Source organism: Candida jiufengensis, assembly GCF_024610255.1.
Source record: "Candida jiufengensis strain CBS 10846 chromosome Unknown scaffold2, whole genome shotgun sequence".
Taxonomy (NCBI): Eukaryota; Fungi; Ascomycota; class Pichiomycetes; order Serinales; family Debaryomycetaceae; genus Lodderomyces; species Lodderomyces jiufengensis.
In genome coordinates, this window is record NW_026261561.1 from 555,584 (window position 1) to 572,675 (window position 17,092).

The 17,092-nt window shown below is 30.0% G+C and overlaps 3 protein-coding genes across 3 annotated transcripts; 1 reads left to right on the plus strand and 2 right to left on the minus strand. All coding sequences in view use genetic code 12, as the record gives it.

Annotated features, from left to right (window-relative positions):
• Positions 1-9,239: 9,239 nt before the first annotated feature.
• On the minus strand, positions 9,240-10,616 carry KGF54_003327 (casein kinase; the record flags this gene model as incomplete). Its single annotated transcript, XM_051763903.1, has 1 exon — positions 9,240-10,616. The coding sequence occupies one exon, from the start codon at positions 10,614-10,616 to the stop codon at positions 9,240-9,242; it is 1,377 nt and encodes a 458-aa protein (XP_051619387.1).
• Positions 10,617-11,498: 882 nt separating this feature from the next.
• EAF3 (Eaf3p) lies at positions 11,499-12,485 on the plus strand (the record flags this gene model as incomplete). Its single annotated transcript, XM_051763904.1, has 1 exon — positions 11,499-12,485. One exon carries the CDS (start codon positions 11,499-11,501, stop codon positions 12,483-12,485), a length of 987 nt encoding a protein of 328 aa, XP_051619388.1.
• Positions 12,486-12,701: 216 nt separating this feature from the next.
• TIF4631 (translation initiation factor eIF4G) lies at positions 12,702-16,406 on the minus strand (the record flags this gene model as incomplete). Its single annotated transcript, XM_051763905.1, has 1 exon — positions 12,702-16,406. The coding sequence occupies one exon, from the start codon at positions 16,404-16,406 to the stop codon at positions 12,702-12,704; it is 3,705 nt and encodes a 1,234-aa protein (XP_051619389.1).
• Positions 16,407-17,092: the final 686 nt, after the last annotated feature.

A 17,092-nucleotide genomic window follows, 5' to 3' on the forward strand; every position in this document is an offset into this window, starting at 1 on the left:
GGCCGTAAGTTCAAAACAGCTAAATTATAACTTTGTAGTCAAGTTTTCTAGAACAACGAACTGACCAAGTATTAGTAATATTTCAGTTGTGCAAATACTCAACTTGGAAAAAAAAGAGCTGCTTTATTAACATGCCCTAATATAATGGTTTCAGATGATTCAGATTTGGGAAAAGCCAGATGTTTTTGAGGTGATATGAAGCCCATGGTCAACGCAATTGGTTTCTTGTGTTCACTTAATTTATTCACCAGTAATATGTTAAACAATCAAGCTTTTATTGAAATTTAATCAATACTTAAGCTCATACTTTGGGCTTGTCTTTACAATGTGATGTTGAAATTTAGGCTATATCATATATAGGTTTTATACAAATTTATAAGTACACCTAAAGAAAATACTATCTTTCATTAGAAAGACTTCAGTTAAATTCAAATTTGTAAGTCGTTTTAAACTCCGTCCAGACATGTTGTATTATTTTTTCTAGGCTACACAGTATTGGTTCGAATTGAGAAGCTTTTACCATAGATTTAATTAAGCACATGTTCAAACGAAATAACTATGAAAAAGTGTCTGTTTCAGATACGCTACCTATCAGCGATAATTATTTTTGTGTCTGTCAAATTGCAAAAAATTAAAAATACAAACATATCAAAAACAACTTAGAAAATGATATGAAACAAACTCAATTACAAGGCCAGGAAGTCTTTATATTTTTGAAAAAAGTAACTACGCAACTAAAATATAAAAAAAAGTGGTATATGCAAAAATACTGGATACTTTTAGTACTTGACCAAATAGTAAGATTGAAAGACTCGGACTATTTTAGAATACAGAGTGTTCAGCAAGTTCCACCTGTCATAATCTACGCTGTCTAAAAGTATTTCGAATACAAATACTTGATCTTTACAAAGTACCCTGAAAAAATTCTCAATTAGGGGAGTTTACAGCTGTCAACAAGGTTTCTGTTGCAAAATTACAAAACATGTCTTTGTAAAGCTCCACCATTTGGGAAATGAGAGCCAAAAGAGTGCTCAGATTGTTGCAAGCATGTCGCCTATTGGTCCTTGATGGTACTCAGAGTTCTCAATATGGCCTAATAGTCTGTGAAACTACCCCTAAAAAATTTGAGAATTTATCATTTTGCGCCTGAACATTTCACTTTTTTTTCCTCAAACTTTTTTATTGCATTTTCAGACACCCTTGCTCTTTATCCATCTATTGAGCTAGGTCCCATTACGTAAACTCCTCTGGTTGTTGAGATATTAAGGAAAATGTCTAACTCACTCAAATGAGCAGCTAGCGCCTTCAAACTAATTTGATCAGCTGGATCTTAGTCCAAGTAGATCAAAAAACGATTCTGTGTGCTGCTAGCGATGCTGATTGATGAGATATAAGCCATTTTAGTTTGGGTCACTTTCAAAGTCAATATTACACAAAATCGAATTTATACCACCGAGGTCACGTTATTGGTAACTAAACTACTTAAATAAGTCTTTTACTTTCAGTGTTGAACCCAAAAGTGTCAAACTAATCACATTTAAAATTGATCAATGATCTAAATGATATAAGGATTAGATATTTTTGAAGAAAACTCAGAGTCGGGAACCCAGAATTTTTTACACACAAAATACTGCATATAAGCAAAATTACACTCTTCGTTTTCGTTTTTTCAATTGGCTTCAACTCCATACTGGTGCAAATTGGAGAAGAAAGTGTCATAATAATTACATTTACTTTTTTGTTAACTTTACAATGGTTTAGGTTCTGTAAAAGTTGAAGTAGTTTAAATGTTCGTGAAAATATCGATTTTGAAATATTGCATTTTGAGTTGTATTTGTATGTGACTGCATATAAGCCAAAATTAAAAACGCCAATAACTCAAGAAAGAGTGAAGAATTGCTTGATTTAAGTAGTCTCTTTGTGTCAGTAAAGTGAGACCTACATTTTGGTACAGCTTTTGTTAGTGTAGGTGCAAAATTGACGGAGTTAGATAAAACCGTGAATATCTCAACAACCAAGAGATCAATGGAAAATCAACCTACATCGAAGAGAAGCGAGAAAGTATAAGTAGCTGGAGAAGCAGTAAAAAGGGCATTTTGTCAATGATGGCTAATGAGTCAAGAAAAAAACTGATGTGCTTCGCCGTTATTTGGCAAAATTGTCAATTTTTTCAAAACAGGGGTTTAGAGCAGCATATGTGACTTTATAACTGCCTTGTGCCATTAAGGGCTTACTAGTCAAGCTAATAATTTATGTAATAGACATAACTAAGTTTTATGGCTTTATATATATTTTTCTACTTTTATTAGTCTTTTCTAATTATTTTTATGGCTGATAAACCCCCTATTGAGAATTTTGATGGCACAGGAAGCATGGACCTTATCTTAAAGTATAAGCATCCAGCGCTAAATTTGTTTGTTTAAGTATTGCGTACCTTTGTATATTGTGTTTGTTTTCCAAGTCTTTAGTTTGATTGTATAGCAAAATATTTTAAACTTTATATTTTTATTTCTATATTGATTCCAATGACAACACAACTTTTTTATTCTGTATATTTTTATTCAATCTATATATAATACACAATTTGAATTGCAATAGACTAACTGATTCATCTTGAAATGATTTTGTTGATGTTTATTTATGAGCTGGTTCAAAAATCACATTTTTGCAATTTTATTTGTTATGATTCTAAACTTATAACGTACTTTAGGGTTCTGCATACAAATATTGGTAACTTAGGCACTTCCTTTTTGCAACTTAAAAAAAATACTCTTGACTGTTTCAACTTAATTAAATCGATCTGCGTCAAAGATGACGGCAGTGTAGACAAGAGTAGTCAATAACATTTTGGATTTGATGATTAAAGTTTTACAGCTTTGGTATCACTGATGCTTAGTGAATGAAACAACATTTTCGTACAGGATTTGTGAGAAATTTTTGGTCCAAAGATTACCTATTGTTAGCGACTAATGTTGTATAAAACTAAATCTCTGGGCTAGCTTACTCTATTTTTGATGTTGGGGTAGTTAATACTAGTTCATCGTATCTTCGTATCTGTTCAAGATCCACTCGTATCTAGATCCCGATCCAGGTTTCTTCCGATCCATATCAAAAAACTTCGATCAGCATATCAAAAATCTGAATCAAGCATACCAAAATCTTGAAAGCTAGCATATCAAAAAAATGTAGATTCAGCATATCAAAAAAGTTTAGATCTATAACAGAAACTTGAAACACGCATAACAAAAGCCTGAAACAAGCATAACAAAAACATGAATTAAGCATAACAAAAACATGATTTAAGCATAACAAAATCTATAGATCCAGCATAACAGAATCTCTACGATCCAGATCTTGATTTCGATCTTGATCTCGATCTCGATCTCAGTCCATCCCTACCACAATAGTTAATTTGGGCTTGAGATCCCGCAAATCTTGATCTCGATCTCACTCGAACCTGCACTGTTCATTCTTCTAGTCCTAAAGACTATGTAATAATCTAGAACTAACATAATGTATAGATAAATTTTTAGTAAATTTGAAAATGAGCTGGTAGCATGATCTGAAACAATTAGCCATACGTTTGTGGTTGCAAAAAATACTCCAAAAACGTCCTCACTGTAATTCCAAACTTTGGTAACTTCTAGCAATTGATTTCACTTGCTTTGGATAAAACATTACTGTCAGCCCTTGAGAATGCTAGAATTTCAAAAAGATACAGACGATAATATTCACTCACTCACCCAATTGTCTGGAAAAGAGATGGACTTTGTCTGGATATTTTCTTATGAATGCTTGAAAGCTTGAAGCGCATATTAGCTTTCCTGTACTTATTTGATGATTTTTTAATTCGAAAGCTGCTTCACAAAAAATTTTCCTTTCCAGAACAAGATCTACTATGATAAATTATTTGATTTCACCAACATATTTTACTCGACGTGACTAAAACTTAAACAGTATCAATAGGTTTGATGTTTTTCAAATAACAAGAAATCCACTATTAGCTGGTTCTAAGACACTCGATTTACTATTCTGGACAGTTTTGCGTCTCAAATTAAAATACTGACAAATAAGTACTGAGGACAAACCAGCCAACTTAGTTCGAACAGATGGCATATGTAAAACTTCACCTCTTTGGATGACACAAATAATTGATAATTAGTCTCCCAAGCTAATTCTTTAAAAGCGATACATGAAAGTAAGTGGCTCATTGTGCAACTTTTTAAATTCAAAAAAATCTCATACACTAATGGTACAACCTATTGGGTTTTAAAAACTAGGATAAGCTCTTAGTCTTGAGAATCTACTCTGAAGAATTTTCACTGTTATACTAACAGTATTGGGAACAAAAATAATTGCATCAACTAGGCTCCAAGCAATGAAGAATTTTAACAACAATGACTAAAGATTGAACTTTTTAAATAAATTACTAAGAAATTTTGGTCAATCTAGAAGCTGATAAGCTAATGATTTGGAGAATCAAAAGAGTTCAGAATCAAAATCCATGCAGTCAAAAAAGGGCTAATTAGACACCGCCATAGTTAGCAAAGTACAAATTTTTGATCAACAAATCCTGCCAAGAACAAAAATTTGGATGCAAAATTCCTTTAGGATAGTCTTGAAATGTATAGACAGCTTCTTTTATATTACTATTTACAGCCATGAAAAATTGCAAAAATTGGTCAAAATGGGTCAAAAAACACAAAATCGTCGATGCACCCCTGCAGAAATTTGAGAAAATTCAACTTTTCACCACAACAAATGTAGCTGATGTGCTACGTAAAGACTAAGTTCAAAAATGCTTTTATATAGAGTATCTAAATATACGACACTCATAAAAATGAGACGTTTGGCATCACCAGGGTAATTAGTTAGGAAAATAAAATTTACTATATTCGTAAACAAAAACTCAACCGAACTCAAAAGTGGTTAAATGTACAATTTTCAAGTCAATTACAGCTCTATTTTACAATATCATAGTCTCAAACAAGACCAGTTATTTAAGTTGAAAGGGTTATGGTTAAAAAATTAGGTTTCAGCTGAAATTTCGATGAAAACTTGAGCTTCTGAGAAGTTTTGGTAAATACACTACTCGTTATAACTTTTGCCCTCTTAGAGCTGGTGCTTAATGTCTCATATTAATTACATTCGATTTTGATCAAAGATCAGATTGGTATATAGATCAAGAAGTAATGACAAAATTTAATAGTTTGGGCTGCAATTTTCGAAAAAATTCTTAAACACGAGGTACTGCATATAAGCTCATTTCAAACTTACTATTTAGCATTGGAGATAGCTCTTGTTTCATGCGTAGTCAGTACGTAACATGAAGCTTCTCGTTTAACTCACACTTTTACACGAGCGGTAAATTTTGGTACATTAGTCCTTCATGTTCAGGGAGGTATTGAAATTTCGCAATTTAACTTCGCGCTTAATATTTAAAACCTTCCCAGCTCAAACTATTACACCATTATAATAATGGGGTTGGGATTTTAAAACTATTCAAAAAATCACTTAACTAATTTCGAGACAATCAGTCTTTTGAACTCAGTTACCAAATGTTATGGAACTTAATAATTGAAGTACGAGGACATTTATTTCTGTTTATAACGGCCCAGACAACACAAATACCATCCTCATTAATGACTGAACTTATTTCATTAAATCGAGTACAAGATAATCCACTAATTAGATATTGTAATTTCTTATATACATAAGAACTATGCGGGAAGAACCCCAAAATTCTCCCGGAGTAGATCAAGTAATTTTAAAGTATCTGATGTTCTTGCTTTCTTTGTACTGAAGTAGTAACCAAACAATATTTTGATGCTTTGAAATTATGCTTCAGTACTTACTGATCAAGACAAGTACTTCTTGAACAGAGTATTGAAATTATTAGAAGCAAATGCTGTTTACGAAATATGTTTCAAAAGATGCTACCAAAATATTTTATAATTTTTTTTCTTTTACACGCAAAAAAATTGCAAATACAAGCATACCAAAAGTAAATTACAAAATACGTTATCAATCTCAAACACATTCTTCCTTATCATATATGGCCATTCACTAACTACACTAAACGCAAAATGCAGCATTCAACAATTTATTTATACTGATAGCTGTTGTAACTACAAAGTTCTAGGAGGTCATTTTATTTTATTATATATTATAGAGAAAGCCATTATTGAAAAGTGATTTGTTTCAGTGTACCTTACGGGTACGACAGAGCTTAAGCTATAGCTATTTTGGGAGCTAGACACTCGCTCAAAATGACGTACCCTAAAAAAATTCTCAAAAGGGGTGGTTCACAGCTATCAAAAACTTTGTTTTTGCAAAGACTAAAAAGATATGTCTTTGCATAGCTTCAACATCAGCTCAGATGAAGCCAAAAGAAACTTGCGAATAAAACTTATGTGTTTCCTATTCGTTCTTGATGGTACTCAGAGATCGTAATTTGGCTTAATAGTCTGTGAAACTACCCCTTGAAAAAATTGAGAATTTACCAATTTGCGCCTGAACATTTCACTTTTTTTTCTTTGATAATTTTTATTGCATTTCTAAATACCCTCACTCTTTAGCTATCCAACAAACCAGCTCTAATTGTCTAATCTGTTTTGGTTGCTGAGATATGAAGCAAAACGTCTAACTCGCTCAAATGAGCAGCTATGGGTTTGAAAGCAGCTCCAAGAGTTAGGTCTTGATTTCACTAACTCAATTAATATGCTAAATCGTGAATAGCTACTGTGAGTCAGGAGATATAAGCCATTTTAGTAATTGCCAATCTCAAGGTCAAATGACACAAAGCCGGGTTTATAGCTCCGCTCACGTGCAACAGCAGTCAATTATGAAGCTCAAATATTGGATTATCTACAGAATATATGCATGAATCAGATCAGCAAACAAGATGATATGTGACTTGAATAACATTGGAATACAAAGTAGCTTTGTACTAAGCTAGTTTAGTCCAAATTCAACCTAAGTTAGGTAGTTTCAGGTCTCCATAGTTATAATCTGTGTTCAAATTACACGACTTTGTGTCTTAATAATATTTTGCAGCATAACAAAGATTTTGTTATTTAATTATATACAAATCAAGAAATTTTTTAGTACATTTTTACTACTTCTTCTTCTCTAATTGATCACTAACTTCTACTTTTATTCATACAAATACTACTTTTATCCATACAATTGTAGAACTATTTATTTATTTATTTACTAACCTTCAGAATTCTAGTTTCATTATCAATTGAGAAATATTTGTGAGACAATTCACCAACTCAAGTATGGGAATTACCTGAGTTGACTACCTGAGACGCTTTTCCAACCCAATGGACAAACCAACAATTTTATTAAACTCGAGAACCAATCTTTGGAGACAAACTTAACTAACTGACTGGACTGTGATTTAGATTAGACATTGGAGTGAAGCAAGTGAGATTTTTGGTGTTTTGGATAATTGACTGACTACCCTTTTTGACTTTGGTAACTGAGATACATGACTGTGAGTGGACAGGCTGCTTGTTAAAGATGAATAGTTGATTTTGATTCAACTTTGATTTATCTCATTTCGTATCGTCATATAAGTTAAATACAATGGTTAAGACTTAAAATAGCACAAGAAAGTAAGAAAATTAGACACAGAATATCCCCAGTGCAACCAGACACTAGCCACCAAAAGATTGAAATGGTCATTAAGATTGAAAAACAGGCCAGAACTAACCCATACCGACGGTATTCAGATATTCACAGCTTAAACCTTACAACATGAAAATACAGATATGTTTCAAAAGACGCTACCATATATCTTAAAAATAATTTGCAACCAAAAAAAGTGCAAATATATTAAAAGTTGGATAACACCAAATTTGAGTACCGACTGAGAAGCAAAACTACTCAATACTAGAGTTGATATATCATTGTACTATATTTTGATAGAATTTGTTGCTACTGATGATTTGGAGATCATTGAAGGAGGTTTCTGATTGTGAAATAGAGCAAAAATAAACACTAATACATGTGACAATTTAGCACACCAGAGCTACTGAAGTTACGTTATTCAACTGCCAGCTGTGACGCAGGCACTTAACTAAATGACGTACCCTAAAAAATCCTCAAATGGGGGGAGTTTACAGCTGTCAGCAAATAATTGTTGCAAAAATGATTAACATGTACTAGCAAAGCTTCAGCACTTACGTAATTTGATACAACTATGAGCTTTAGTGATGTACACATGTTTGCCTATTGGTTCTTGATGGTACTCAGAGTTCTCAATATGGCTTAAAAGTCTGTAAATCTACCCCCTAAAAAAATTTGAGGGTTTTCTAATTTTCGCCCGGACATTTCACTTTTTTTTCTCTAAAAACTTTAATTGCATTTTCAGATACCTTTGCTCCTCTACTTTCTAATGCACTATGTTTTAAAAAAGTTTCTCTTCTAGATGTTGAGATATTAAGCAAAACGTGTAAATCGCTCATTTGAGCAGCTACAGGTCTGAAAGTAGCTTCAAAGATTAGATCTTGATTTGACTAACTCAATCAACTTGCTAAATCGTGAATAGCTACAATGAGTCAAGAGATATGGGCCATTTTAGTAATTGCTAATCTCAAGGTCAAAATGACACAAAGCCGTATTTATATCTCCGCTCACGTGCTACGTTTAGCTACTAATGCAGCTTAATAAATTGTACAACCTACACAAATTTTGTATGAAATGGATGAATAAATAAGGTAGTCAGTAAAATTGGAGACATTGGAATGTAAATGAGTTTTAAAAGAGCTTAGTTCTGTCCAAATTGAGGCTAAACTGGGATTCTAAGTATTTTTCTATTTCTGCATATACAAAAATAAAATATTTGCCACAAAGCATGATTAGAGTTTTATAAAGCATAAACAGTAAAATTCTATAAATTTTACAAGAAATGATTAAATTTATTTATTCTAATTCAATATTTATAATATAAAGATGAAGCAGTATACGTCTTGGATATTCAAATGTAGAGAATAAACTCTATATGTAATTTTTATGATTTAAAATAATTTCAAGTATGACGGTAGTTCATTAGGTTCAATCCTGATCTTGCGAATTTACCATAACTGAACATTCTGTTTGATTAATGAATTCTTGCTTTTTGGAGCATTCTGTAAGATAAATGAATCTTGAACATTGTAACTCTTATTCTACTTCAATTTGATTGCATTATATGATACTTTGTGAATGAAAATGAATTAATATAAACTATGCTAGAAACAACAGAAAAAACAAGACCAGCTTATTTTTCTATTAAAACTAGAAGTATCAGAATGTAAATCTTCATCTTCTTGATTTTGATGATTTTGATGATTATGATGTTGAGGTAATTGTTGATATTGTAAATTATTATTATTTTTAGAAAATTTAGAATTTCCATTAATTGGAGTTTGATTTATTGATTGATAATTTCCGTATTTTTTCTGTTGTCTTGAAATTGATCCATTTTTAGTACCTAGTAATGGTTGGTTGGACAGTGGTTGGTTTTGATAATTTAAGTATGAATTTTGTTGTTGTTGTTGCTGTTGTTGTTGAGTATATGAATTTGATCTTTGTTGTTGTTGTTGTTGTTGTTGTTGTTGTTGTTGCTGTAGTTGTTGTTGAGAATTTTGTAATTTTCTTGGTGGATGAGGATTTCCATATCCATGTAAATTAGCTTTTTTATTTAATGAAGCATCCCAACCTTTACCATTATTTAAATCCATCCAATCATAATGCCCATCTTCTTCTAAACCTAATGAAATCATTGCTTTATCCATTAATCCAATAAGATATCTATAATCTGGTTTTTCATCAAATTTTAAATTTCTAACATAAGTTAAATATTGAGCAAATTGTATTGGTAATCCATAACATAATTCATTTACTGGAGTTGATTGTTTTTTCATTCCTATTTTTTCATATTTTTGTTTATTTGTTGGTGCTTTTAAACCTTGCCATGGTAATGAACCTCTTAAAAAATACATAAATACATGTCCTAAACTTTCTAAATCATCTCTTCTTGATTGTTCTCTACCTAAATGAGTATTTATTGACATATATCTTGCTGTACCACTTAATGCTTTTTTCTCTCTATATGGTATATGAATTTTTGATTTAGGATCTCTATATTGTTTTGCCATTCCAAAATCAACCACAAATATTTGATTTGACTCTAGGGAATCAGGTCTACCAATTAAAAAATTATCTGGTTTAATATCACGATAAATTAAATTATGTTCATGTATAGTTTCAACTCTTTGAATCATTTGTTTTGCAACTTGTATAACTGTTTTAACAGTAAATTTTCTACTACACCAATCAAATAAATCTTCTAATGATGGTCCCAATAAATCTATTATTAAAATAGAATGTACACCTTCTTGTCCAAAAAAATAAGCTTGAGGTATTCCTTGTGTGTTATTTAATATTCTATAGGATCTATATTCATCTCTTAATTGTGGTGCTTCACATTTTCTTGGTTCAAATTTAATAGCAACTTGTTGATTATTTAAGATATTAATACCTTCAAATATAATACCAAATGAACCTTCTCCTATCTTTTTACCAACTTTATAATGAACTCCAACTATACTTGGAGATTGAGACATTGCATTTGTTATTATATGATAGTGGATTTATAAGGTTATTAATACAAGGTTAAACAATGACAATATTAAGTGAATGAATACTAATATAATTAAATGGGGAAATGAAAAATCAAAACTGAAATTGAAAATATGTGAATAGAACTATACGTGTAAGATTATGAAATGATATAATATATGATGATGTTTTAGTTGTTGTTAATGTATTTATCCTTGATAGTCCAAATGTTAAATAATGATTAAGTTTTTAAGATTATATGAAAAATTGAGTCAATTCTTATACTATTATACTTTTAAGATTTAAAGTTGGTTGATATTTGAATTAATTTTTTTTTCTTTTGTTTTTTTAATTTTTTATTTTTCAGCAATTTTATTTATAGACTATTGTAATTTTAAGACATAGACAAGGCAAGAGACAAAGAAGAGATATATAAGTTTACTTACATTAATACCCACAATTTAGAAAGACGTTTATATGAGGTATATCTTTTAATGAGATATTTAATTTATCTACTAACCATCTCGTAAATTAATTATAGTCAAATGTAATGTCTTAAATCTAACTGTAATATATTCAATCTTACTATCTTCAAATACTCGATCAATCTCACTCTAAAACATATACTATTTATTAATGAAGGGGTCCGATTTAATCCCTTACAGAACCAGTCGAGGATTGAAAAGAAAATTGTTCTAAATTGTCACTTGAAACTTTCTGAATCAAATTTATTAGTATTTAGTATTTAGACGTGAATCAGAAAAAAATATTATATAATCTTTCTAAACTATTACAAAATATTATTTTACAACCAAACACAACACATTATCAATTCACATTCCTAACACCACATTTCACCAAAAATATATACTCACCCAATAAATGAAATGTCAACGGACTTAAAACCAAACCAACTAGTATACGCCTACCACGGTCCACTAATTTATGAAGCCAAAATCGTCAAAATTAAAAAATCAACAGATTCATTTATAATAAATAATGATTTACAACATGAAACATTAGAACAAAACCCAAAATATAAACCTGGAAATTGGTCTTCGGATACTACGGTTTATTTTTTACATTATCAAGGTTGGAATTCTAAATGGGATGAATGGGTTTCAATTGATAGAATTATGGAAATTAATGAAGAAAATAAATTTAAAAAATCTGAATTAGAACAATTAACTAAAAAGAAAAGAGTTAAAAAGGAAGAACCAACACCAACTTCTAAAGATAAGAATAATAATAATAATATTAATAATAATGGATCAAAAAGATCCAAAACAATATCTTCATCAAGTTCAACTACTTCATCAAATGATCCTATAAAAAAACCAATTAAAAAAAATATAACTATAAATTTAAAATTCCCACCAGAATTAAAATATCTTTTAGTTAATGATTGGCAATATATAACAAAAGATAAAAAATTAGTTACATTACCAGTCCCACCATCAAATTCAGTTTTTCAAATCCTACAAACCTATAAAATCCAAAGAATTCCACAATTACAAAAACATCAAATTTCAATACTTGAAGAAATTCTAACAGGATTAGAAATTTATTTTAATAAATCCCTAAGTTTAATTCTTTTGTATAAATATGAAAATCTTCAATATTTAAATTTATTAAAAGATAATTTGATAAATTCAGGTCAAAAACAAAGTAAAATTTATGGAGTAGAACATTTATTAAGATTATTAGTTTCATTTCCTGGTTTAATAAGTACAACAACTATGGATTCTATTTCTATAAATGTATTAATTTCAGAATTTGAAAATTTATTAGTTTATTTAAAAAATAATTTATCAAATTATCAAAATGAATATTATTATACTTCACCACAATATGATGCATTAGCTAGATCATAAAATGAAGTTAAAAAATTGATAATTTGTTATGAAGTACTTTATTTTGATGAAAAATCTTTTATTGGAGGTTATTAAATATATGTATATATATATATAAAGTGATTAATACATGCATAAATATATAAGAAACCTACCTTTTGATAATTTCAAAATCTTTTTAATTACACACAACACTATAACTAATATAATAAAACTATTTTATTTTCTTCTTTCTCCCTATTCTTGATCTTTTGAATCATTCTCCACTTCAATCTCGTCTTCAGCATCAGCTTCCCCTTCAACATCTTGTTCAGCTTCTTCACCAGCTTCTTCTTCATTCTCTTCTTCTTCTTCCTCAGCTTCTTCTTCTTCCTCGTCTTCTTCATCTTCTTCCTCATCTTCATCATCATTTTCATTATCCAAAGCGTCTAATGCAGCAAATCTATTAACATGTTGTTGAGTTTCAGATCTCTTGGAAGAATCTCTTTGAAGATCAGTACTTGAGGTGTTATTGTTCCCACTACTACTTGTTACATTAGTAAATGCATTTCTATCATTATTATTACGATTTGATCCACTTCTATCACTTAAATTGTTAGGTATATTTGAATTTGATCTACCAAACGATGGTGATTTTTTGAAAAATTGATTATTATTGTTTTGATTTTGTAATGATTGATTTGAAATTGATGATGAACCAAAACCAGAATCTCTTGAACCATAATGCAGATTAGATCTTTCATTTAAATTAGTACCAGTTTGATTATTATATCTTTTTTTAGATTTTTCTTTTTCTTGTTTTAATCTATTAATTTCTGCATCTCTATGTATAGCTTCTATTGTAGTTGGTTGAGCTTCTGTTTTAGAATTTGACCATTTACTTTTTCTTAAATCTTGTAAATCCATTAACATAAATTTAATTCTTGAACTTAATTTTACTTGATTTAATATAAGTTGAATATTATCAAAAACAATTTTAAGCATAGTTTTAGTTCTTTCATTTGCATCTAATTTTGGTCCAACTGTTTTTATTAATTGTGCTAAATTTTCTAAACTATCTTCACTTGGATCCGTAGTATTATTACATTGATCTTTTAAACATACATAAATGACTTGATCATTTAACATATTTAAATTGTATAAATGTCCAATAAATTTCACCAACCCTAAACCTCTTCTTTTAGCAGCTGCCATTGCATAATATTCATCACTCATCATTTCAGGTTCTAATGGTGATCCATCATCGTTTGTAGGTAATTTATCACTCCAACCTTTTTCATATTCTTCTTGACATGTAGCCAATAATACTCTTCTTGCTAATGCTCCACCAGCAGGGTGAGTACCATCTTTTAAAGTACTTGATTCATCAGTAATTTCAGGTAAAATATTTTGAGTCATCTTAGCACAAAATTTAGCATACATTTCTGACCAATATGGTTCATCACATGCCTTTTGGAATGTTAATGATATGGTTTGTTTAATAGTTGCTGCATCTTTTTCCCATTTTGATTGTTTTGTTATATCTAACATTTCATCAGTAATAGCAGTAAACATTTCCAAAGTTAATTTATTTAATAATGATTTAATCTTTCTTTCAACATCTTCTTTTTCTAATATTACACTACCATCTTCTGCATAACGTACTTCAACTTTTGTTTGTCTTGATCTTGGAACCCATCTATTTGCAGATTTTTCCAAGGGTTTAACTTCTTCAACTGGTTTGTTTGCTTTTGCAATTTCTTCTTCTGTCTTTTCACGCATATCTGGACCACCTCTAGTATTTGTACCTCTTTTACTTGGTGCACCACCTTTTCTTGTTGATTTATCTCTACTTGAAGTTCCTCTTCTTTTTGAACCACTTCTTGAATTTTGTCTACTATTATCAAAATTTGCTTGTGCTCCCAAGATTCCCTTACCACCATGTGGTGCATTAAATCTTGTATTCATACTACTTGGTTGTCTTTGACCAGCACCTAAATTGTTACGCATTGAACTATCTCTTGTTGAACCAGAACGTTTAAACCCACCTGAACCACCTTGTTGTTGTTGACTTAAATCCATAAATTCATATCTTGTTTTAAAAGGAGCATCAATTGGATATTGTATAACATCCCTAAATTGAATTAAGAATTGAGGATCATATCTATATTTTTTAGCAGAAATTTGTTTTGTTCCATCAACACCTTTAATGTTTTCTGGATAACTAGTTTCTAAAATGTTGTTAATTATACTAACTTCATTTAATTTTTCTAAAAATTGAGTAATTGTAAATTCTGGAGTTGTTGATGCAGTTGTAGTAGAATCAGTTGTTGAGGAAGTGGTATCTTCTGATTCTTTTGATCCTACTTGAGGTTGTTCTTGTGATGATTCTTCTGGTTTCTCTTGTGGCGATTCCTTTGAATCTGTTGATGGCTCTTCTACTTTGACTTCATCTTTAGTTTCTTGTGGTGTTTCTTTTGGCTCTTCAGCTCTAGATTCTTCTTTTGGTTCTTCTTTTGGTTCCTCTTTTGGTTCCTCTTTTGGTTCCTCTTTTGGTTCTTCAACTTTTGATTCTTCTTTCGGTTCTTCAACTATTGACTCTTCTTTAGCCTCTTCTTTTGGTTCTTCAGTAGAGTTCTTCACAACTTCATCAGATTTGGTTTCTGGTTCTTTGACTTCTGGTGTAGGTTCAGCTTTTACTTCTTCCTTAGTTGGTTTTACTTCTTCTTCAGTCTCTTCAACTTTCTTTGGCTCTTCTCTTGGCTCTTCTTTCTTTGTCTCTACTACTAATTCTGCAGGCTTTTCTTGTTTTTCTTTTGCAGCAGCGGCAGCAGCAGCTCTTTCTCTAATTTTTCTTTTAAACTCTTCAGCAGCAGAAAGTCCTGGTTTAGCTACTGGAGTTTCAGTTGTTGTAGTTGTGGTTGAAGTTGTAGTAGCAGGAGAAGCAACATTTGATTCAGGAGTTGATAAAGATGCCTTTGAAGTAGTTGTAGGCTCCTTACTTTCTGATGTGGTGTTAATATTATTTATAGCAGGAGAAGCATTTTTAATAAAAGGAGATGCAATTGGTGTTGAAGAAGCAGTTTTTTTCTTTTTATCTTCTAAATCAACAGGTTTACCATCTTTTGTAGTTAATTTAACTCTTGCAACAGGAGGAGTTCTTAATTGTTGATGTTGATGTTGTGGTGTTGAATTTGTTGAATTATTAGAACTAACATTAATATTATTAATATTACCATTTTGTTGAGGTAAATAATTTGGAGTTTGTTGTTGAGTACTATAAGGAATTGGTTGAACATACATTGCTGGAGGATAATAACTATATGCTCCATACATTGGTGTACCACCATAAACAAAATTTCCATATTGTTGTTGTTGTTGTTGATTTGGATCTTGTTGAAGATTATGATGAGAATAATTTACTTTCGAGTTACTAAACAGTTTCCTATGACCTGGACCAGATTGATTATTTTGATTGTTACTATTATATTTTGGATTATTGTTTTGATTATATGACCCTTGTCTATTACCAGAATAATGTTTATTATTTGGATTATTATTATATTGATTCTTATTATTGTTATTGTAATAATAATTTGAATTTCCATTATAATTAGTATACTGTTGCTGCTGTTGCTGATTGTAGTTATTGTATTGTTGTTGTTGTTGTTGTTGTTGATATTGTTGATTTCCTGGATTATAACTTGAATTTATAGAATTTTGAGATTGATGTTGTTGATGATGATGTTGATAATCAGGTCTATCAGGTCTTGAATCCATTGATGATGAACTTGATTTACTAACATGATGATCTTTTGAATCTGAATTAGCTATTTGATTGCTATTGTTCTTTAAATCATTTGATGAAGATGATGATGTTGTAGATTTAATATTATTTAATGATTTATCATCTATTGAATTAACATTTTGATTTGATTTTTTATCAATATTAGTATCAGACATAATTTATATAAATCAATATATATATATATACTAATGATACAAATGTCTATTGATTAAATATGAATAAAAATGAAAGACAACTACTTCTTGAAATAGGGTTGTCTTTTTTAATTCCTATAAAAAGTATAAATCTGATATGTTAAATTTTTTTTTTTTTTTTTTTTTTTTTTTGTAGGTGGACTATTAATTTTAATTTATTGTATGGTGCTACACTTAAATTTATAAGTAAAGTACAATAGTAACGAAAAAAAAATTTTATTGTCATATAGACTAAAAATCAGACACGAAACTTAGATTTAGTGTAATTACATTATTTTAATTAAAGAATAATTCCGATATTGATCTAAGAGATTAACGATCTATCTACTAATAATGCTTAGGTCAACGACAAAATTTCTAAAATAACCAATTGAAGTCTTTGTTGAGATTCAAAGATTAAAAGTTATTGATTTTTCAATTAGGTCTCTGAGCCCAAAATTTGGGTGACCACAAAATACTGGTTAAATTCAATTCTAGGCCGATTTAACCCATTTTTGAGTACTGAATTTCTCTAATGTAGTATCTAATGTATATTTATCCATTTTTAAATGAACTATAAAATAATCTAATCATTAATCCCAAAATTAATGTAAAAAATGAATATATAATTATTCCATCTTTTAAAGATTCAACTTGATAACAACTTA